At 38.5% G+C, this 23,582-nt stretch overlaps 1 protein-coding gene across 13 annotated transcripts in view; it reads right to left on the reverse strand.

Moving 5' to 3' along the window:
• Window positions 1-23,582, reverse strand: part of BCLAF3 (BCLAF1 and THRAP3 family member 3) — a 72,100-nt gene that overhangs the window by 12,756 nt on the left and 35,762 nt on the right. For 7 of the 13 annotated variants that reach the window (XR_010111206.1, XR_008622738.2, XR_008622736.2 and 4 more), the window contains 6 exons: window positions 22,111-22,225; window positions 21,321-21,384; window positions 19,093-19,208; window positions 11,802-11,916; window positions 10,193-10,282; window positions 4,171-4,326 (listed from right to left, as the gene is read on the reverse strand). Coding sequence is in view for 10 of the 13 variants with exons in the window: in XM_034949478.3 (XP_034805369.1) it covers window positions 4,171-4,326; window positions 10,193-10,282; window positions 11,802-11,916; window positions 19,093-19,208; window positions 21,321-21,384; window positions 22,111-22,225 (656 nt within the window). In the remaining 3 variants the exon portion in view is untranslated. The remainder of the gene's footprint in view (window positions 1-4,170; window positions 4,327-10,192; window positions 10,283-11,801; window positions 11,917-19,092; window positions 19,209-21,320; window positions 21,385-22,110; window positions 22,226-23,582) is intronic. The other 6 variants (XM_003819555.5, XM_063601582.1, XM_034949480.3 and 3 more) reach the window with 5 other exon arrangements.

Raw genomic sequence — 23,582 nt, forward strand, 5'->3', positions numbered from 1 at the left:
TGATGCTAAAGCTTGGGATGAAGAGTCATATAAATGGCACCTCACCCAGGAACCCTACTTGAGCAAAAATGTCCCTCATTTAAGGGAAACGGAAAGCAACACTGGAAGAAACCAGAGTCTCCAGGCCTTCACTCTTTTTTTGAAGGCACAAAGGCCTGAGATAAAATGGACTAATAGGTCTAAGCCATCAGTTTATACACATGGAATGGGATTTGTTATGACTGGGACAGCTGAAAGGCCAAGTTAGTCTCAGGTATCTTACTTCAGACCCTGGCACAAACAGAACAGCTTCAATGCCTCATTCCTTTCTCTAAAGGTTAGGAGAGTGGAGCCCAGCTGTTCAGTAGGGTGCTAGTAGTAAGGTACCTGAGTTGATGCTGTACTTGTAGAGCTGGGCTTTGTTCAAACACAAATCTATAAAAATTGTGGCTCTGGCTTGCTTGCAGGCACTGACAGTAGCCAGATTGGAAAACTCCATGTCAAAGTGGCTGCAATAGAAAGATATATGAAGCAGCATCCAGAAGGGTGGGCCTAAGAAAAACAGGTAGTAGACACTGCAAGAATAGTAGACACTAATTTTAAAAAAATCCAGTGTGTTGAGACACTGCTAATGCAGCCAGATGGCAGTGAAGGGCAACAGGAAGGTGAGGCGGTGACCAGCACTGAAACCTAACTATAACTGCTACACTTTAGATGATACAAAAAGCCTAGGCCTAAAGATTGGAGACCCGTAGCAGGCTGTAGCTTCTTGTAGGATATACTTCTTATGTCCTATGATGAAGGCCTGATTTCTGATTTCTATTTGCTGTGAAGCGGGGCTGGTGAGCAATGTAGTCTGGAAGAATAGGGTGGTCAGCAGGAATTGGGCAAACTGAGGCAAACAAAAGAATAAAAAAATGGAGCAAGATCCAAGATATATAGAAACTATAAGCTGAAGCAGACAGTCAGGTAAGCATTCAGCAGCCCCAAGTCACTGGAAAAGATGGAGCAAAAATAGAGTTAAGCTAAAACTCCAAGTTTAGCACAGAGCTAACAGAAGACAAACAGACACCATGTACCAGAAACCCAACCTTGCGAATGAAGAGAAGGCCTGCCTCAGCCATTTTCCTTGAGTGAAAATCAATGACTAGCTTCCCTGAAAACAGTCAGGCTGCCATCTGTGACTGGGAACAAATATCTGAAAGGTCTGCTGCAAAGAAACTTGCCACACAAGGCAGGAAGAGAAGCAGCATCTCTACCTAAGCCCTGGCACAACCTGATGGTGGGGAGATATACGAGACGGGAAAATGATTCCATTGACACTTTTTAAAAAAAGAGATGCGGCCGGGTGCGGTGGCTTACACCTGTAATGCCAGCACTTTGGGAGGCCGAGGCAGGTGGATCACATGAGGTCAGGAGTTCGAGACCAACCTGGCCAACATGGTGAAACCTCGCCTCTACTAAAAATACAAAAATTAGCTGGGCGTGGTGGCAGGTGCCTATAATCCCAGCTACTCAGGAGACTGAGGCAGGAGAATCACTGGAACCCGGGAGGCGGAGGGTGCAGTGAGCCGAGATGGTGCCATTGTACTCCAGCCTGGGCAACAAGAATGAAACTCCATCTCAAAAATAAATAAATAAATAAAGAGATGGCTTTCCTAAAACCATGAGTGACACACATGCTGAAATTAGAAATCTTCTAAGGTACTCAGTTAAAACTGGGGTTGTATGTGTGACATAAGATATTCTATTTAACTCTAAAACATAAAAAAATAAGTTGCCAACTTCATTCTACTCATCCGTCTTTTGAAAAGTGTTAAAATTTACTAAAATCATTAAGCAAGCTCAGTGTAAAGGCTTCATAAGTGTAAGTATTTAAGAAAACATTTATGATTATAAAAGTTATAAAACCACAGTTGGGCTATTCAATAGCAATACCAGAGATACATACATTTCTCAGAAGAAAATATTAGCCTAAAATCATGAACTAAAATGAGCCTACGAATTGACAAACATGCCTCACTTACTGATATAATGCTACAGTTCTCATTTTGTTTTTTTCTCTTCCTGTTCTTTTTTTTTTAATAGTTGGGGGTCTTGCTATGTTGCCCAGGCTGGCATTGAACTCCTGGGCTCAAGCAATCCTCCCATCTCAGCCTCCCAAGTAGCTGGGACTACAGGCATGTACCACTATGCCCAGCAATTCTCATTTAAAACATAATTATTTTGTAGAAGTTAATTTTATGGCATATTTATGCTGCATTTTCTCTTTCTTTCTTTTCTTTTCTTTCTTTTTTTTTTTTAATAGGTCTCATTCTGTCACCCAGGCTGGAGTGCAGTTGCATGATCATGGCTCACCGCAGCCCTGACCTCCTAGGCTCAAGTGGTCCTTCCACCTCAGCCTTCCAAGTAGCTGGGACTACAGGCACATACCACCATGCCCAGTTTATTATTTTTAAAAAACTTTTTTGTAGAGGTGGGGTCTTGCTATGTTGCCCAGGCTGGTCTCGAACTCCTGGGCTCAAGCGATCCTCTCTCCTCAGCCTCCCAAAGTGCTGGGACTACAGGCATGAGCCACCACTCCTGGCCTTATGCTGAATTTTCAAATACTAACATGGTTAATTCAAACAAAATCAATCTACAACTAAAAGAGTATGCAATTCCAATTACCAAGTAAAGAAACTTTTTATTAACATTAAGAGTTATCGGCCAGGTGTGGTAGCTCACGCCTGTAATCCCAGCACTTTGGGAGGCCGAGGAGGGTGGATCATCTGAGGTCAGGAGCTCGAGACCAGCCTGGCCAACATGGACAAACCCTGTCTCTACTAAAAATACAAAAATTAGCCAGGTGTAGTGGCAGGCGCCTGTAATACCAGCTACTTGGCAGGCTGAGGCAGGAGAATCACTTGAACCCAGGAGGCGGAGGTTGCACTGAGCTGAGATCGTGCCATTGTACTCCAGCCTGGGGAATAAGAGCAAAACTCTGTCTCAAAAAATTAAAAACTTAAAAAATTTAAAAAAGAGTTATTAACAAGTTTGGGGAGTTAGGAATAAAAACATTAAGCATTAGCATAATGGAATCAACCTCAGTATCAACGGCTGAATGGATAAAGAAAATGTATATATATACAATGGAATACCATTCAGCCTTAAAAAGAAGGAAATCCTGTCATTTATGACAACATGGATTAATCTGAAGGATATTATGTTAAGTGAAATAAGCCAGGTACACAAAGACAAATACCACATAATCTCACCTACACGTGGCATCTAAAAAAAAAGTCAAACTTACAGAAACAGAGTAAAATGGTGGTTACCAGAGGCTGGAGGGATTGAGAAGAAGTTGGTCAAAGTATCAACACAAAATTTCAGTTACACAGGAGGAATACGTTCAAAAGATGTATTATACATCATGGTGACTACAGTTAATTACAATATATTGTACACCTGAAAATTGCTAACAGAGTAGATTTTAAGTGTTCTCAACACAAAAAAATAAGTATGTGAGGTAATGGGTATTTTAAATAGCTTGATTTAGCCATTCCACAATGTATACATATATCAAAACATCATGTTGAACACCATAAATATATATAATTTTTACTTGTCAATTAAAAACATAAATTGCAAAAGAACATATAATGGTGATGATTGCATAGCACTGTGAATGAAATTAGTGTCGCTGAACTGTATGTACTTGATGCTACTTAAAAATGGTTAAAATGGCAAATTTTATATTATACATATTTTACCACAACAAAAAAATATATGAATGGGGAAAAGAGTTAGTGTATTTTGCAATTATGCACCCTTTGTATATATTCAATATATTTTTGGCATTCAGATAATTCACTTTGTATAAGATTAAAATACATCAATTAAAAGCCTTTACCTGAGTTTCCATTTCAAAGATTAACCATACAACAGAAATTCTAAAGTCAAAAGTTCAAACAGCTAACATATGCAAAGTATTCAAGGCATAATGCCTAAAAGCATTTTAAGGTTACACAGTCTCACAACTGTATTACCATTACTCCCTGAAGATCTTATTCAACTATCATGCAACAAGAACATTTAAAAACCCAGGTTGTTTCTTAAAATTAAATGAGAAACCAATTTATCTAATGAACACAGATAATCTAGGAGTTTAAAAGTCACTAAACATTTTTAAATCATTTTAATTCAACTAACCTTCTTTTTTCTCATTAATCTTTCTCTGAACTTATGAGTGATAAATCCCCTTGGGCCAGTGAACCGTAAACGCTGATACTTAGCCTGAATGTACAAGCTCTTCTGTACCAGGCCTGATTTATAAGTGGGCTGGCATCTGCCACCTCTAAAGTTGCTCTGTGAAGGAAAAAAAAGGAATTAAATGTTAAAACTACACCTTCCAAGTCTACTTTATTAGTAAACAGATGAGTGGGTGGTTGGGTGCAGTAGCTCAGGCCTGTAATCCCAGCACTTTGGGAGACTGAGGCGGAACTCCTCAAGCTGATCGCTTGAGGTCAGGAGTTCGAGACCAGCCTGGCCAACATGGTGAAACCCCGTCTCTACTAAAAATACAAAAATTAGCCAGGCGTGGTGGCAGGCGCCTGTAATCCCAGCTACTCAGGAGGCTAAGGCAGGAGAATTGCTTGAACCTGGGAGGCGGACGTTGCAGCGAGTCACTGTTCTCTATGCTTGAAAAGCACAAAAGAGTGCCACTGCGCTCCAGCCTGGGTGACAGAGTGAGACCCTGTCTCAAACAAAACAAAACAAAAAACAGATGAAAAACTGTCTGGTACTTGGAGCCGTCCTGGATTCTAGGCCTTATAGATGTTAAAACAGAAAGAGTTAATGATGGTGAGAAAGTAGGTTTCTCTCAAGCTGGCTTCCTAGCTCATTTTATATATCAATATATATATTTTTAATTTTTATTCTTAGCTGGGCATGGTGGCTCATGCCTGTAGTCCCAGCTACTCAGGAGGCTGAGGTGGGAGATAGCTTGAGTCTTGGAGGTAGAGGCTGCAGTAAGCTGTGATTGTGACACCACACTCCAGTCTGGGTGACAGAGCGAGACCCTGTCTCAAAAAAACAAAACAAAACTACATCAAACCAAATTTTTAGAACTGTTACGTTAAAAGAATTTGAGGGCGGGCACAGTGGCTCACACCTAAATCCCAGCACTTTGGGAGACTGAGGTGGGAGGACTGCTTGAGGCCAGGAGTTCAAGACCAGCCTGGGCAACAGAGTGAGACCCTGTCTCTACAAAAAATAAAAAAAGAAAAGAATTTGAAATTAATTCTTGAAATTCATCATGCTAACAAAATAAAATGTTCAGAACCTCTAATGAACTAAAATTATTCTTCTGATTCATAGTGAAATGTATCAAACCCCAATGAGGGGGAAAGATATTAAGTATCAATATCTATTTAAGAATCAAAAACTCTTTTAACTTTATTCCTGTTAATACCTTCAAACAAATCTTTCTTTACCACAAAAGATCCATTACTTAAAAAGAACACTTCCTAGGCTGCATATACTGTCCAGCATTACATTAGACATAAGAGGACAACGAATATTTGTGTGTTTCCCATGTGGTTGATAAGAGAAATGGTCCCTTGTTAATTTACTGCTGGAGGTGGAAGAGGAAAACAGTCCTCAGTTTTGTCAGTCGTGAACCAACCCTCTCCAAATCTTCCCAAACAATTCTCCAAGTCTCCCTCCCTCACTCCCCCATATCACACACTGCTTGTGTCTGCCTGCATTTCCAAGCATCCTCCTAGAATAATCTAAAACAGATGGGAGCAGTGGTGCAAAGGTTCATAGATGGAGTCTATCTCTGCCCTGCTAAATCTTAAAAACTTAGCTACTTGCCAACTTACTGGAAGAAGCTGCATTAAGCTCTTGACTATGAAAAGGATTTCTCCCCCAAAATCATTCAATTAAATTCTCCTATAGAAAATAAACATGAAGCCATATGAAGAAAAACCCTGGGCTGAACGAAACTTTTAACAAGACCAGTTCAGCATAACTTGAATATTGGAAGATCTAATTCCAAGAAGTAGAGAGAGATATGGTAGAGAAGGAAAGACTTTGGTGACCCAGCATCCTCTCTCAGGCATAGTAAACTATAAAACTGTTCTGAACTTATTTAACAAAATTCATACCTAACATTATATGCAAGGTACAAAGACTAAACAGATCCACCTCTTTTCCTTTAGGGGCTGACAATTAGTAGAGATGCTGCGTCTGAGCACTGGAGACATAGCTACTCCTGATTTTGCCAATAGGAGTCTACCAAGATCCAGGAAAAAGGCTCTCCACGCTTGAAAAACACAAAAGAGCATTTAGTTTGAATGGCACAAGCAGGAAGTCTTATTCTTCCATTTGTCTTACCACTCAAGAGCTAAGAACTCAACCAGTGTTCATTTATCAGGCAGGTACAAGGGTCAGAATAAAAGCTATAAATTCTATACCTTTAAAATAGCAGCCAGTGCATACTAAATTTATTCCCAAATGTGTTCTTTTTTTTAATAAAATGAGAATTTTACTCAGAAGATTGATATATAAACTTTATTATCTGCAAATTTGTTCTCATCTTCTCAATTTTCTCAAGTAAAAAGGAAAAGACAACCTAGTTACATGTAAATGTTTCATCACAAAGTTACATGGGAAGAGTTTTGTCTTTAAATCAAATTCTTTCTTTGCTGTTCATAAAAAACATCCCTGAGTCACATTCCAACTACTACATGACCAGGGTCCAATCAAATGGGATGAAACTAATAGTGGCCCCTTTTAGAATGTTTCAGGGAAAGAGTTTACTATTTGTAAATGATTAAGGCTGAAAACAGAAGCTAAAATTACAAAAGCAAACAAAAGCACATTTCGTTTATAGAAAGTTAGGATCTGAATAAATATTTATACATCTTTACAGATACGAGTCAAGATTTTTTTTTTTTTTTTTTTTTTTTTTTTTTTTTTTTTTGAGATAGAGTTTCACTCTGTCACCCAGGCTGAAGTACAGTAGTGCAATCTGGGCTCACTGCAATCTCCGCCTCCTGAGTTCAAGCGATTCTCCTGCCTCAGCCTCCAGAGTAGCTGGGACTACAGGTACATGCCATCACGCCCAGCTAATTTTTGTATTTTTAGTAGAGACAGGGTTTCACTATGTTGGCCAGGCTGGTCTCGAACTCCTGACCTCAAGTGATCTGCCCGCCTCAGCCTCCCAAAGTGTTGGGATTACAGGCGTGAGCCACCATGCCTGGCCGGATATGAGTCAAGATTTTCTCAACATGAAGAGCTAAACAATAATAACTCCTAAATAAACTATTATAAGGTTGAATACATTATTAACCTCTAAAGAAGTCAATAAAATTGTTTACAAACACTACAATGGCTGCATTAAATAACAACCCTCTTTAAACACTATTTGTTTCCTCTTTGATAATAAAGTTCAGATTAACCAGCAACTAAAGCAATGCCAGGAGGAAAAGAGATTGAGTCTTAGACAGGTAGGGTGTTGCTGGAGCTGCTGTTGCTTTTTAACAAGAAGACAGTTATGAAGTTGTGAAAGGGAAGAACTGGCTGTAGCAAGACCCATAACATCAAAAATATTAAGCTACTAATTTAGTGAAAGCCGAAATGTATGCTAGACAGAACTACGGCTTTAAAATTATGTCCTAATATATAGACATCTAAATAGAACAAGTACAATGTTTAGGTTCTGTAATAATTTTCAAAGACTTGCCCACAGAAATAGATTTTATTCTTTTTGAAATTTAGTGTTTGGTTGACTTAAGTTCCATCCTCAGAGTGCTTAATAACAGGAAACAGATCATGAGCCATACTGGGAAAACAAATGCGCAAATGATGTATTACAACGGAATAGTTAACAAAACTAAGCAGATTCTTCTTTTCACAATTATTTCAGAAGTGGATATGTCAGACATAATGAAGCACATAATTTTACAAAAAAAAAATTTATGCCAGGCCTATTTTTCAATTATTTTCTTAAGGCTACAGAAAATTTCAGGTAAAACAGAATTATAATGAGACACTAATGTTAAGACTATCTGCACAAACTTGACACGTCAGAGCTAATCTTGAGACTGATGTGTTCCATTTCTACATGTCCTCTAAGGTTATTACTATGTCGCTTTGAACTAGTCCAATTCATGTAAAAAGTAAATTTTAGCAAAATATTTCCTTTTTTTTTCTTCTTTTGGGACAGGGTCTCTTCACTGTGTCGCCCAGGCTTGAGGGCCGTGGCACAATCTTGGCTCACTGCAACCTCTGCCTCCCAGGCTGAAGCGATCTTCCCACCTCAGCCTCCTGAGTAACTGGGACTACAGTACAGGTGCACGCCACCATGCCCAGCTAATTTTTGTATTTTTTGTAGAGACGGGGTTTTGCCATGTTGCCCAGGCTCTTCTCGAACTCCTGACCTCAAGTGATCCACCCGTCTCAGCAACCCAAAGTGTTAGGATTACAGGTGTGAGCTACAGTACCCAGCCAAAAGATTTCCTTTTCTTAGGAAGGATTATTTCTGCCCACTATTTTACTACAAAGAATTGTACACTTCTAAGCATTCATGTAATATTATATAACTTTAAATGATTGGTCAAGAGGTAAAGTTATTACATATATCTTGAAAACATTTTTCTATGAATTTATGTTAAAGTATCTTCCCTTAAGGAAAAAAGGTAACAGAAAATAAATCTTATGATGCTGTTAGAAAAATACTATAATCAACTATATCTGACCAATGAGAACAACATGTAGGAAGCACTTAGATCTGAAAGCCCATCTATGTAGTCTGTAAGTTGTCAGTTGATGTGATGCCCCATTACTCAAGAGATCAAAAGATGGTATAAAACATGTATATATTCTACGGCCGTAATTATTTTTAAAAACTTCGTGTCACACATGTAATTTTAGGTACATAAACCATTGGCTAAAAATGTAATCTATTCAATGCCTACAAATTATGTTACTCTCATTGAATAAAATCTTTCGACATCTATAAATTCTGACTCTCAAGAAGCCAATATTAATAGATCACTCAATTAACCTTCTAGTCCATAATTTTAGATAGTTTCTACTACTTTTCTGTTCATACTAACTTCCTCCTAATGAGATAACTACTCTAACAAGCCTGCCTGCCACTTTTACACAAAAAGCTCACATTCTTTCCTTTATTTAGGGGAGGGAGACAATATGAGTGAAAAATATTAATAAAGTACCTATTACAGGCAAGAAACTGTCAAAATTGATTTTAAAAACACCTCAACTTTTGTGAGCAAGGAGACAGAAATATAATACCTTGGGCCAGGTGCAGTGGCTCAAGCCTGTAATCCCAGCACTTTGGAAGGCCAACGTGGGTGATCCTTGAGGTCAGGCATTTGAGACCAGCCTGGCCAACATGATGAAACCCTGTCTCTACTAAAAATACAAAAATTAGCTGGCCATGGTGGCACACGCCTGTAATCCCAGCTACTTGGGAGGCTGAGGCAGGAGAATAGCTTGAACCTGGGAGGCGGAGGTTACAGTGAGCCAGGATGGCACCACTGCACTCCAGCCTGGGCGACAGAGGGAGACTCCATCTCAAAAAAAAAAAAAATGAAATATAATACCTTGTACTATAATTCTTACTCCATATATTTGGGGGATGAGGTGTTCTGGATAATCAAACATATTGGTTGATTAAAAATTATCATTCATATCAGATATAGATGTACCAATAATTAGAGTGTGATAAAATATGCTTTAACAAAGCTACCTGGACCAGAATCTTCCTGTGATGATCCAGAACGCCTCTAAGGGTTGTGTGTCCATGGCAGGGTTTTTCAATCTGTGAATCTTGGAGAAAGCTCTACAGCTCTGCACGTGTATCTTAGAGGTAAAGGTGCTGGCTTAAAGGGAGGGTCTGCAGCCTTGCCTGTCTCCTCACCTAGAGTCACTCCACCTGCATCTGTTTTATGTATTTGTGTTTCCATGTAATATTTGGAAAAGGAATCTACTGGTAAAAAAAAAAAAAAATTGAAAATCAAGTCCTAAGGAAAGGGGTCATCAATAAATTGGTTACAGTTAACTATAAATGTCCAGAAATACTAGTTTATAGCTACCATTTGAAAGCATATTACAAAACAGCTCTTGATTTACTAACACTTAAAACATTGCGTCCAAAGCATAAAACCAAAGCTGGAATTAAATGGAAAACAACACTCAATACCTTAAAAGGTCTTACTCTTGTGTTTCGGTGGTTTCCCTCAACCTCAAATGGTTTGTGAGTAATTATGTCTTTTCTCTGCGTAGTATAATTCTGCACGAAAAAAAGTAGTAGTGTGGGTTAACAGACTTTAAAGTTTACTTTAAAAGCTTGTTTTACCATTAGAAAACACATTTTAAATGTACAGGATTAAGAACACAAATCAGGGAGCAGGGAGCTTAGCTGTAGAGCACATACACATCTCCTCCTTGACCCATGCTAACTTGACCCTCGACTTTGACTAACATGATCCATGCTAGTTTGTGAGGAGCCAGGATCATTCACGCCTGTAACAAGTATAAAACATACTCGTGTATAACATAATGGGTGAATCTGAGAAAATGGATGATACATCTAGCATTTATTCAGGCAGCTAGGAGAGAAATAAACCCATTACTATCAGGAGTTGCTAAAGGGTTCCTACTGCCTAAGAAGAATACAAATCCTCAACATTGCAGGAGGCAGGTTTTCCTGACTCAGGTAACTGATCTGAGGTGATGCTCTTGCCACGGCTACAAAAGTACCAGAAATAAAAGAAAGAACTACATTAGTAAGTCTGTAACTATGAAGAACCTAAATCCTCTGGTGGAGACAGAAAAGATGGGGCCCATTCTTAAGATGGTTTCCTTTTTCTAAAATCAACAGTCTTATCACCTTCTATTATTTCCACTTTCTGCAGAGTCTGGCCAGAGGGAGGACTGTACTAGGCAACTGCTGACATGGCTCCCAGTGATCCGACCAATTATTCCTCCCTTCGAGTGTCGGCAGGGCCTAGGAACTTGCTTCTTGCAAAAAGAATATGGTAAAGGATGAGATTTTACTTGTGAAATTAGGTTACCGACTCTGGCTTCCATCTTTCTCGCCATTACTTGCCTGTTCTTATGGAACTAGCTGCCATTTTGTGAGCTGCCCTATAAAAAGGCAAATCTTTAAGACAGAAAGTAGATTAGTGTTGGTTGGGGGTGGCAAAGGGGAGTAACGAAACAGGCATGAGGGTCCATATTGGGTAATGAAAATATTCTAAAACTGGACTGTGGTGATGGTTGCACACTTTGGTTAATTTACTAAAAATCATTAAATTGTACACCTAAAATGGGTGAATTTTATGGTATGTGAATTATGCCTTAATAAATATGTTCCAAGAGATCTTAAGTGTTGTTCCCAAAAAATCTTTTTTGAATTTTTTTCTTTCATTATTATTATTTTTTTTTGTAGAGATGAGGTCTAGCCACGTTGCCCAGGCAGGTCTTGAACTCCTGGGCTCAAGCAATCCTCCTGCCTTGGCCTCCCAAAGTGCTAGGATTACAAGCATGAGCCACTGCACCTGGCCCCCCAAAAAATCTTAAGAAAGCTAGATTTATTAGCTTTATTTAATGAATCCAATAAAAGCCTACTAAATCAAGTAAGAAATGACCATTTCTTCTGTCATAATAACTTTAAGCATCAACGGAATCTTATAACATATACTTAATGAACAATTACAAACGTGAAAAATATTGGTGATCCCTGCACATTTTGATGTATTGGAGAAGAAGAAATTATAAAAATGAAAATTTTGGAACTGCAATCTTACCACGTAAGGTTTTTCAATACATTTTCTAAAATTTGATTTTATAAAATGTGTGGGTTTTTGGAATCCATCAGTATGAACATTCTTTACCTTTGAAAAACTGGAATTCTGATCATCCCTAATAAGGAAACAGAGAAAATAAGAATATTTTATTAGTATACCTTTTTTTCCAAGAAATAAACAAGAATAATTTTAAAAAGCCCCTTCAGAAACAATTAAAGTAGCACACAAGTGATATCTCAATGATCTATCACTACTAAAATTACAAATGATAGTCATTAGGGCTAAACCCCTCATTTTCCAACAAATGTTATTTATCTAAGTTGGAGGTTAGCAATGCGGAAAAACACTCCTTGAACCAGGTTCTCAATCTGGGGTCTAAGGACAGGCTTCCTGGGGGCTGTAACCCCCTGAAACCATATGTGAAATGTGTGTTTTGAGGAAAGATAATTACTGCTCTAGAACCTTTGGCAGCACTGCCCCCCTCCCCTTCTTGCTGACAGCTCCTACTGGTGGAAGCACCAATGGCTCATGACCCAGCCCATTCAACAGAGGCAAGGTGTATGACTGGCTCAGGGTCCCCTCACTGGCAGAGCTGAGGCCTCTGATACTGCAGGACCACAGCAGCGAAGGACAGCCTCCTCTCTCCTGTCATCATGAGGTACTGAGGCCACAAAGGGCTCTTCTCAGGCAGCCCTATCTGGGAGGGAGGTCCTTCCCTGGGATCTTCCTCTGATCTCCAAAGCCTCATTTCCACAGCCCTTGGGGATTCCTCTCCGCGTCACATCCTGCATCTCTCTACAATGCTTCTCAGCCCCTTCCTGTGTCTTCTGCAGGCCCACCTTCACTCTTTCCCATGGATTCCCCACTGGCAACAAGATAACTTCCACACTCCTCATCGTGACCCCCCAAAGCCCTTTCTGCTCTGGCCCTTGCTACCTTGCTCCAATCTCCCCAACAGGCACACTGAGCTTCAGGATTTTTTGTTTGCTTGTTTTTGAGACAGAGTCTTGCTCTGTTGCCCAGGCTGGAGTGCAGTGGCACAATCTCGGCTCATTGCAACCTCCACCTCCTGAGTTCAAGTGATTCTCCTGCCTCAGCCTCCCGAGTAGCTGGGATTACAGGTGCACGCCATCACACTCCGCTAATTTTTTCTATTTTTAGTAGACACGGGGTTTCACCATGTTGGCCAGCCTGGTCTTGAACTCCTGACCTCAAGTAATCCATCCACCTTGGCCTCCCAAAGTGCTGGGATTATAGGCGTGAGCCACCATGCCCAGCCAGGAATATTGAAGTACATGTGGTTCCTGGCACAAAGCAATCTCTCCTGCTTCTACACCTTTGCATGTGCAGTTCCTTCTGTGACCATTTCCTTCTACTTAGATTAACTTAAAGATTTAGATCCATTTGTACCTCTTCAAGGAAGAGTTTCCTAAACCCTTCTGAGGTGAACTAGGTACTCCCTGCTATGTGCACATGTAGCATTTTTGGGTCTTAACACCTATCATTCCGTATTTGTAACTACTGGTGTACCTGTCTGTTTAACGGAACAAGTTGCTATTCCTTCAGAGGAAGCAATGCGGATGATTCATTTTGTGGCTCCAGCTCTGATCCCAGAATCTGACATGAAATAGACACTCGGGGTTTTTTAAATGTTAAAAAGGCCTATGCTTTGTCAAAATGCTCACGACAGTAGGTCAAAAGAGTAAAGTGCCAAGTTGTATATTGAGGATAATTTCAATTATTTAAAATATACACATATGTGCCCAGAAAAAATAAATGACAAGAAATGTGCTAAATATTAACAGTGGTCATCTCTGACTGGTAAAATTAGGAATGCCTTATATTTTTGATTTTATACTTTATTATATTTTTCCAAATGATTACCATTAGTGTGTATGACTACTTCTACAAACAAAGCAATGGATTTTTTAAAATTCTCTTTGCAAAGCCTATATCTGATGAGGGAGCTGTATCCAGAATATATAAAGAACTCCTACACCTCAACAATAAAAATACTTTGATTTTAAAATGGGCAAAGGATTTGAATAGAAATTTCTCCAAAGACATACCAATGGCCAATAAGCACATGGAAAGATGCTCAACATCATTAGTCATTAGAGAAATGCAAATCAAAACCACAATGAGATACCACTTTACACTAACTAGGATGGCTATAACCAAAAAGAAGACAATACCAATATGCATAACATCACTATTTACAATAGCCAAAGGGTGAAAGCAATACAAATGTCCACAGAAAAACAGATAAACAAAATGTAGTGCAGCCATACAATGGAATATTATTCAGCCTTAAAAGAGAATGAATTTTTTAAAAAAGGAATGAAATTCTGACACATGATACAACATGAATTGACCCTGAAAACACTATGTTAAGTGAAAGAAGCCAGAGACAAAAGGACAAATATTGTCTGATTCTACTTATATCAGATACCCACAATAGGCAAATTCATATAGACAGAAAGAATAGAGGTTACCAGGGGCTGCAGAGAGGAGAGCATGAGGAGTTACCGTTCAATGGAAACAGAGTTTCTGTTTGTGAAGATGAAAAAGTTCTGGAAGTAGATAGTGGTGATGATTGTACAACATTGTGAATATACTCAATGTCAATGAATTTTACACTTAAAAATGGTTAAAATGGTAAATTTAGGATATGTATATTTTGCCACAATACAAAAATTAAATCCTTTGATATTTGATTTTTGACCAGGCAAATGAATGCTCAGATTAAAGAATCTATTTCCCAGCTGCCCTGCAGCTAGGCATGGCCATGGGACTAAATTTTGGCCAAGTTATCATGTGTAAATGTCAAGAAGCCTTTAAAGGAAAGGCTAGTATGAGGACATGATGGCTAGGGCACAAATACCCATCTTGGATCATGAGACAGATGCTACATACACAGGATATGGGAGGAAGAAGATCTAAGCAGCCTGGTTCCCTGATGTGTCCACTCTACCGTGTTGACCCTATCATGTAGATTTCCTACCTCTAATCTTTTTTTTTTTTCACTTGAGAAGGAAATACTTTTTTTCTCTAGCTCTTACAGTCCATTCTCCACCCAGCAACCACAGTGATCCTTTTAAAATTTAAGTGAGATTATGTCTCTTCTCTGGTTAGAACTCAAAATGTTTTCTAACTTCATCCAGAATAAAATACAAAGTCTTCACGTCCTTCAGTTCTTCAAAGCCCTTCGTGATTGGCCTCATCTACTCTCTCCCTTTACCACCCTGTCACAACCCCACTGTCCCCCTTTCTATTCCTTAAACAAAAGCAGGCATGCTGAAGGTCTTTGCTTTTGCTGTTCCCTCTCTTGAAATACTATCCCCTCAAATAACCCTACGGCTAACACCCTCACTTAATTCACAACCCAGCTACATTTTTTAAAAGTCATAAGTGTACTCCATGATCACCCTAAATAAAACCATATCACACATGTCACTCTTTGCTATTAAATTTCCTCTTCTGCCTTATTTTCACCTATCACTCCACTGACATGTATTTATTTTCTTTCTTCTGCTATTAAATTATAAGTAACACGAAGACAAAGGTTTGTATATAGTTTTTCACTATATCCCCAGTCCTTAGAACAGTAACTAGAACAAAGAAATCAATATATAAATATCTGTTGACTATATGAATATATCTTTATAAAGTTCACTCTACTTCAGTATAGATTATGACTACTGCAATAGCAAGAACAAAAACTGATGTTTTCCCGTAACCTGCCCAGCTAAAACGACAGTCTGTCGTTCCAACTCCTTGTTAAAAAATAAAAATAAAAAATAAAAGAAATTCTTGGCGGTTTGATGTCCTCTTCAAGTCCACTGATACTATTTTTAAGCTACTTTATCAAACACACTCCATACCTCTATAACAAAACAACTCATTTACATTGTAGGAAACTTAGTAACTCCAGTTAGAAAAGGCAGAAATAGTGTGTCAGGAGAAAACATGGAGACATCAGAGTAAGAAACGGGTAAGAAGTGGAAGTAAATCCAGACCGTCCCCAGCTTACAATGGTTTAACTTACAGTTTTTTTTTTTTTTTACTTTACAATGGGTTATTGGGATGTTGCCCTATCATAAGTTAAGGAGCACCTGTAGAGAACAGATGGGTCCTAGAGGCTAGACAGAACCCCCAAGTGTTAGGTTTGCTTGTGAAAGATCCTAAGGCATCAGGGAATAGTAACCCAAATCTAAATGTATTACAAGTTAGGTATCCTCTGTCTTGTCTACTCCTTTGGGAACCCTTCATTCATTCAACAAATATGAACTGAGCTCAGGGCAGTGGGGATACAACAGTGAGCAAACACAGACAGAAAGGCTGCATACAACTTTTTGAAGGAAAGCCACACAGGTGAGAAATCACTACATCCTATGACTTATGATTGCATCATGTTTCATTTCTTTCGTATTTCTGTGGAAACTACCCTGACTTGATTTTAAAAGTTTATATAAAAACATATAATGAGGTCAATTTTTATAAACTGAATTTCTAAGATAAAAGGATAATATATTTTTCTTATTTAAATAAGGAAACTGAATTAGGATAAAGTGAGAGATTAATAAGAAGAGTTGGCAACGATGTGGAGCAACTGGACCCTTCAGATGCTGCTGGTGGAAATGTAAAATAGCACAGCCACTTTGGAAAACAGTCTGGCAGTTCCTCAAAGAGTTAATCATAGAGTAACCATCAAACTCATCAATTCCACTCCTAGCTATATACTGAAGAGAAACGAAAACAGGTATCTGCACAAAAACTTGCACACAAATGTTCACAGCACAGTTATTCACAAACAGACAACAAGTGGAAACAACCCAAATGTCCATCAACTGGTGAATGGATAAACAGAATACGATATAGCCATACAATGGAATATTATTCAGCCATACATAAGAATTCTCATGCTACAACATGGATGAGCATTAAAAGCATTATGCTATAGGAAAGAAGTCAGTTACGAGAGGCCACATATTATATTATTGAATTTATATGAAATGTCAGGCCAGTTGTGGTGGCTCATGCCTGTACTCCCAGCACTTTGGGAGACTGAGTCGGGTAGATCCCTTGAGCACAGGAGTTTGAGACCAGCCTGGGCAACATGGTGAAACCCCGTCTCTACAAAAAAAAAAAATACGAAAAATTAGCCGGGCGTGGTGGCAGGAGCCTGTGGTCCCAGCTGCTCGGGAGGCCGAGGTGGGAGAATCACCTGAGCCTCACGGAAGGTTGAGGCTGCAGTGAGCTGTGATTGTGCCTCTGTACTCCATCCTGGGTGACAGAGAGAGACCCTGTCTCAAAAAAAAAAAAAGAAAAGAAAAATGATTATATGAAATGTCAGGATTAGACAAATCCAAAGATACAGAAAATAGAACAGTGGTTGCCAGGGACTAAGGGGGAAGGAGAAATGGGGCAGGGAGTGGCAGCTAATGGGTAGAGGGTTTACTTTTGGGGTGATGAAATGTTTCGGAATTAGATAGTAATGATGGTTGCATAAGTTCGTTAATATACTAAAAACTACTGAATTGTTTATTTTTGCAGGATGAATGTTAAGTAATGTCTCATTTTTAAAAACTCCTCATGGCTCCACTATGCCTCACCACCTATCCAATACAAATAAAATGATCCAACAGACCCAGCAAAAGACAGCTTGTAGGAACACATCCTTGCACACTACCACACTGTCCTCAAAGCTAGCATTCATAATACTTAATGCTGACCAGCTACTCTACCTTACACTCATCACTTTACTTAATCTTAACCACCACTGTGAGGTAAGTACAACTCTTATCCCTATTTTACAGATGAGGAAACAGAGACAAAATAATTTTCCCAAAGTCAGTCACATAGCTAGGAATCTAAGAGCCAGCCACTGAACTCAGGTCCAACTCCAGTGCTCAAGTTCTTAATCACGTCAAGGGGTAAAGATACATCCTAAAGCATCTTATGATCTTTAAAATATGCTGATTGTCTTAAATCTGTTTTTAAAATCCTGTTTCTTGGTACTGGGTTTCTTACACTTGTTGAGTCAAGAAAAGCATGATAGAGAGCTTGTGTCATTAAGGAGCAGAGTCATGTCATGCATTAACCATATCATATTAGGAGACTGGAGACTTTCACCCAGCAAGGGACAACATTTTTACTCTTTCATTTTCAATTGTTTTATATACCTCAACACATCGTTTCACTATGTTTTAATTAGTTCTGAATTTATTGTCAGCATCAAGTCCATATATTCTGACCTAGTTAGCTACAGACTTGACTTAAAAGTCTTGTCAAATACATTATCTTAGCAATTTGATAGAAAAGATTATGGAAAAACAATTAGCACTGTCTCTTTGTATTCATACAGTCTCACTTTTTGGGAGATCCAAGTAGTATAAGAACTCAAGTGAACTGGAAATGTTGTCCTGTTCAATTATACCTCATAATCATATGGGGCCCCAGAGTTGCCATGAGTTCCATCCACATGGTGTTCAGAACTAGAGATAAACTGGGGTTGATCTAGACTACTAAGAGCCCCTAAACAGAAGTATGAGGTTAAGAAAGAAAAATCTACTGAGGATCTATTTGCCATATATGACATAAGTACTTCACATGTGCCAACTCGTTTAATACTCATAACTGCCCCATAGCATAAATTGATTTTAACATCATTTTACAGATGAAGAGGCTCCAGAGACTAAGCAAATTTGTCCAAGATCGGTCAGCTTGTAAACTGAGAGAGATGAGATTCAAACTTAGGTCTCCTCTGCATTTTCTACTACACCTGCCTCAATTTCATGGACGACATCCAAAAATGTGGATTTTTTTCACTTTTTGTCAGTACAGTGATCCACAATTATCCAGTACAGACATCCACAAAGAGTCCCAAAAGATAACTGTACTGACTTCAGGAAATTTTCTACTATTCAAAGACTAACCCAGAATCTAAAGGGCAGAATGTATCAGAGTTTCAATCAGCTCAAGCTAAATAGTCTGTAAACTTGCTGGTCCTGCCTCCTGCTAATATTCTAAAAGTGGTAACACTCCTCATCAGAATTACGAAGACCTCAAATATTCACCTACCCCATAGTTTTTGTTGTTTAAATCAAACCGCATATGATAATCACTGAATAACCTGGAAACATTTTAACAGATTTCACTTAAACATATAAGATGGATTTGAAGGAGCAAATCCTATATTAAAATGAAAATTATCATCACACAAAAAATGTAAAAATATGGTAAAACCCAAAGCTCCCTGATAACAGGATGTTTGTCATCTACTGATTACCTCTCTGCAGCACTAGCTATGTGAAAAATGTGCTCATCTTCATTCTGTAACCGTTCTTTTCGCCTTCTTTCAATGTCATGTCGTAGGTCATTTGGATCTATTATTTTGATCAGAGTCTGAGGAATTTTGACAGAAGACAAACCATTCACATTACTTTTAGTTGCACAAAGACCATATCTAACAAGAACGTTAATTACAAGTCCTAGATAAGTTACCTTGTACTCATCCTGCTAATGGTATTGTAAACTAATACAAATATTTTGAGACACAATTGACAATAAACAGTCAGAAAAGTTCCTAATATTGAACCAGGATTCCCACTTGTGGGACTCTAACCCAAATAAAAGGTTATCTACCTAAATAGATTCAAAACATTATATTTAAAATAACAAAAAATAGAAGCAACTTAAATGTAAAAAAAAAAAATTAAGAGGAAGGGAAGAATGAGTAAATAAATCATGGTAAACTTAAGTCAAAAGAATAATGTACAATCATTTAATTTATGGTAATAAAGACTATGTGGAAGTCAACACAGAAAAGTGCTTATTGAAAAAAGTTAATTAGGCCGGGCGCAGTGGCTTATGCCTGTAATACCAGCACTTTGGGAGGCCGAGGTGGGCAGATCATTTGAACAGGAGTTCAAGACCAGCCTGGCCAACATAGTAAAACCCCATCTCCACCAAAAATACAAAAATTAGCCGGGCATGGTGATGGGCGCCTGTAATCCCAGCTACTTGGGAGGCTGAGGCAGGAGAATGGCTTGAACCTGGGAGGTGGAGGTTGCAGTGAGCTGAGATCGCGCCACTGCACTCCAGCCAGGGTGACAGAGTGAGACTCTGTCGCAAAAAAAAAAAAAGAAAAGAAAAAAGAAACAAACAAAAAAGTTAATTAAAACTTAACAAGGGCCAGGTGCAGTGGCTCATGCCTATAATCCCAGCACTTTGGGAGGCCGAGGTGGGTGGATCCCTTGAGTCCAGAAGTTCAAGACCAGCCTGGGCAACATGGAAAAACCCTGTCTCCACAAAAAATACAAAAATTAGCCGGGCATGGTAGTGCATGTCTATAGTCCTAGCTACTCAGGAGGCTGAGGTGGGAGGATCACTTGAGCCCAGGAGGTCGAGGCTGCAGTGAGCCATAATTGCACCACTGTACTCCAGCCTGGGTGAGACCAGGACTCTGTCTCAAAACAAAACTTAAAAAGCCTCAATCATAAAAGGTCATAGCGAATTCAGAGATTTTACATAAAAGGAATGTTATTATGGATCACGTGAAAAGAAAAAAGCATACAAAACTACATATACTATGATAGTGACTACGTTAAAATGCAAGCTATAAGACTGCCAGAAAAGACGATTAAATAATAGTTTGTGCTAAATGACTAAATTATAGGTGATTTTTTAAAAAACCACAGATTTCCTGTAAGTTGATTATAGGACTTTGATGATTAGAAATTGTCTGAAAATATCATTTGTTCAACAAATTAACCTATCTCCATAAATTCAGCAAAAATTATAATCATTTCACAAGTGAAAAAATTATTTATATATTCTATCAGAAATGTATTAAAATATCTCCTCTACAAAGACTCTTCATCCTCAATGAATAAATTAGCAGTTCTTTTAGAACTTGATATAATTCTTCTACAACAAGAGCCAGTTTTCTTCCCTGCTGGCTAGTCAAGACAGTCTTTCTAATTAGCAAAGAAATGGGGGTTGGGAGGGGAGGTGTCGGGTGGGAACCACACACATGAATAAAGAAATTTAGTCCCTTATTTCACTTATTTTGCTAGTTCATATTCCACAGGATGTTTCGTACATTCTGCAGTAAACAGAAGGGCAATATCAAATGAAATTTTTCGTTCCTGTGCATTCATTCCACGTACAATTTAAAAACATATTCCACATGATTGCTTTGAAAAAAATAGGTACCTAACATACTTTCCATAAGCTTTACAGTGCGGATTTTGCTGTAATTGCGTGTCAATTTTACAAAGCTGTTATCCTTAGGGATTGTCCCTCTTAGGGAATATTTTTGTCTTTTGTCAGTATTCTCACTCGAACCTGGCTGATAGTCAGAATCACCTGAAGACTTTTTAAATTTCAGATTCCTGGGTTTCAATCCTCCTTCTTCATGTACTTTAACTCCCTTTTCTCTCCCAACCACCAAGCCCCTTGCCGTTAATATACAAACAATAAGATAATTTCTCATCAAAAATTGTATTCACTAACCTGTTCCGATTCATAGATCACAGCTTGTTTACTCTGAAGCTCGGCCAAAGACATATCTATTCTCCTAAAATAATAAAGGCATAGTACAACTAAATAATTATGTTATACACTGATACCCTGATTCTACTATTACAGAACAGAATTTGAAATAAAGCTAGTATGTTTTGGAGATAGCAAAAGAAACTTGCTACCAGATAGTTTTTCACCTATATGGCAGTCTCCCAGGATATACATATCCTGTGGAACACACTACAGGGAAGCTTTAGTGGTTCTCAAATCAGTAGTCTGTGTAATCTCAAACTTTGCTCTGGCGATATACTGCATTCTCACATGTATTCAAATCAGCTCACAAGACAGGGTACACCACCTGCTCCAACAAGTGCCAGCAGAAGACACGTGGTTTCATCTGGCTGCCCTCAGAACACCTATTTGTGACCACACGAAGCAACATATGATTTCGATGGCTTGAAAACTGTCTTTCATTCTTCTACTGAGGACCTCAGGAAGCAATTACTATTGACAGCAGAAGTGAAGTTAGGTATGTAAGCATCTTCAAAGTCCTACACATTTAAACAATGCTAGTCAATGTTTTCAGCGCATCCTATTCATTCCATCAAAGTGCAGTGGCCAGATAATGCTTGGATTATCCTATTATTTTTGTGCAGGAAATGCAATCCTACAGTCTACAGCAAGCCCAAGTGAGCAGGTTCGGAAAGCAGCCCCTTCCCAAATCTTTTCTGAGGTGTATCCCCATTAGTTAAATGGGTATAATATGGTAATCAATCATTACCTGTGTATTTCTGGATCTGAATTCAATGGAATTTCATTTACATCTGCCTTGTGTATATCTTGCATTGTTGAGAAACGCTCATGTAAAGTAATGCCAGGTGATGGAAAATAATTTGCTGAAAAAGGAAATGAAGAGTTTTATCTCAATGTTAAGCTGATTTCACTTAAAAGATTACATATAAGCACAGAAAGAAGGGATTATTTTTTAAAATTCAACCTGTTTTCTCTTAAAAATATGTGGGACCCAAACTTATTTCACAGACTAATTTGTAGCGCTCACGTGCCTTCCCAAGCCCAAACAAGAGTAAAAACACCTGATTTATTAATCGAAGAATTTTCTTTCTATCTGACACGCCTGCTTACTTGTCCAGGGGAAAAGACAATGGCTCTCTCAAAGCAAGGACCTTTCTTCTCCAAGGTAAGACTTACTATATCTGGAAAGTAAAGATGGCATAGAGCTTCACAGTTGAATGAAAATAAAAAGTAACTTCAAAAACAAGCCTGAAACATCAAAACAATTTCAAACAAATACTAAATGTTATGTTTGCATATCACAGAAGGCCTTCTAATGCCACTTTACTTTAATTCACATTAAAGTTCATGAAAACATTTAGAAATCAGCTATGCTACACACTTTTAATAGGATACAGAGAAAGAGAATACACTTGGTCCATCAGAATGCTACTTAAGCAATCCTCTTCCCTAATTTACTGTTTCTGTTCTGGGACAATCTCCTGGATTTTTCTGCAAATCAGCTCCATTTCTGCCAAGAATCACATTTCCTTTGGGTGACAGGGACTGGAGCTGAGAGGATGAACTGTTTCAGACAAACTATGTGCTTTAAAGTAAATACATGCCTTAGTTTGAGGGACACAGAGAAAAAAAACTCATTTTCAAAACATATTTTATGAAGGTAAGAAAGATTAATGCAATTGTCTAGTAGGAAGCACAAAATAAAAAATTTTAAATTCTTGAAGGCCTCCAGTTTGTAATACCTACAACTGCCTTATTTGTGTAGCATCACTGGGGAAAGTTGTTCTATATCACTGAATTTTCCAATTAATGGAAACTCGCCAGAAGCAAAAACAAAACAATTTAATGCAAACCATTAAAAGTATTTATTACGCAACTCCCAGTTATAAAGAATGCCAAAGCAAACTAGAATCTTTCACTGATCACTCAGCATCATCCTTAAGATACAAAGTCCTAGTAATGCCCTCAGGGGGCTTTAAGAATCATAAAATGACCTAGGCTTCCTGATTTCTTGAGTTTCCTATCTGTTTTTTGTTGCTTTTTCCTCCCTGTTAGGTTACCAGTTATTGTTTCTTACTGCTCTCAGTATGCCTTTTCTTTCGCAGCAGCCAGCCTCTCCCTTTCTAACTTGAAAGTTCCAATCTACTAACACTTGAAGCACAAGGTTATTGGAACTAGATATAAAGAACAACTAGGCTCGAATGAATGCCTGATACTCTC

The sequence above is a fragment of the Pan paniscus genome, chromosome X (genome assembly GCF_029289425.2).
Source record: "Pan paniscus chromosome X, NHGRI_mPanPan1-v2.0_pri, whole genome shotgun sequence".
NCBI lineage: Eukaryota > Metazoa > Chordata > Mammalia > Primates > Hominidae > Pan > Pan paniscus.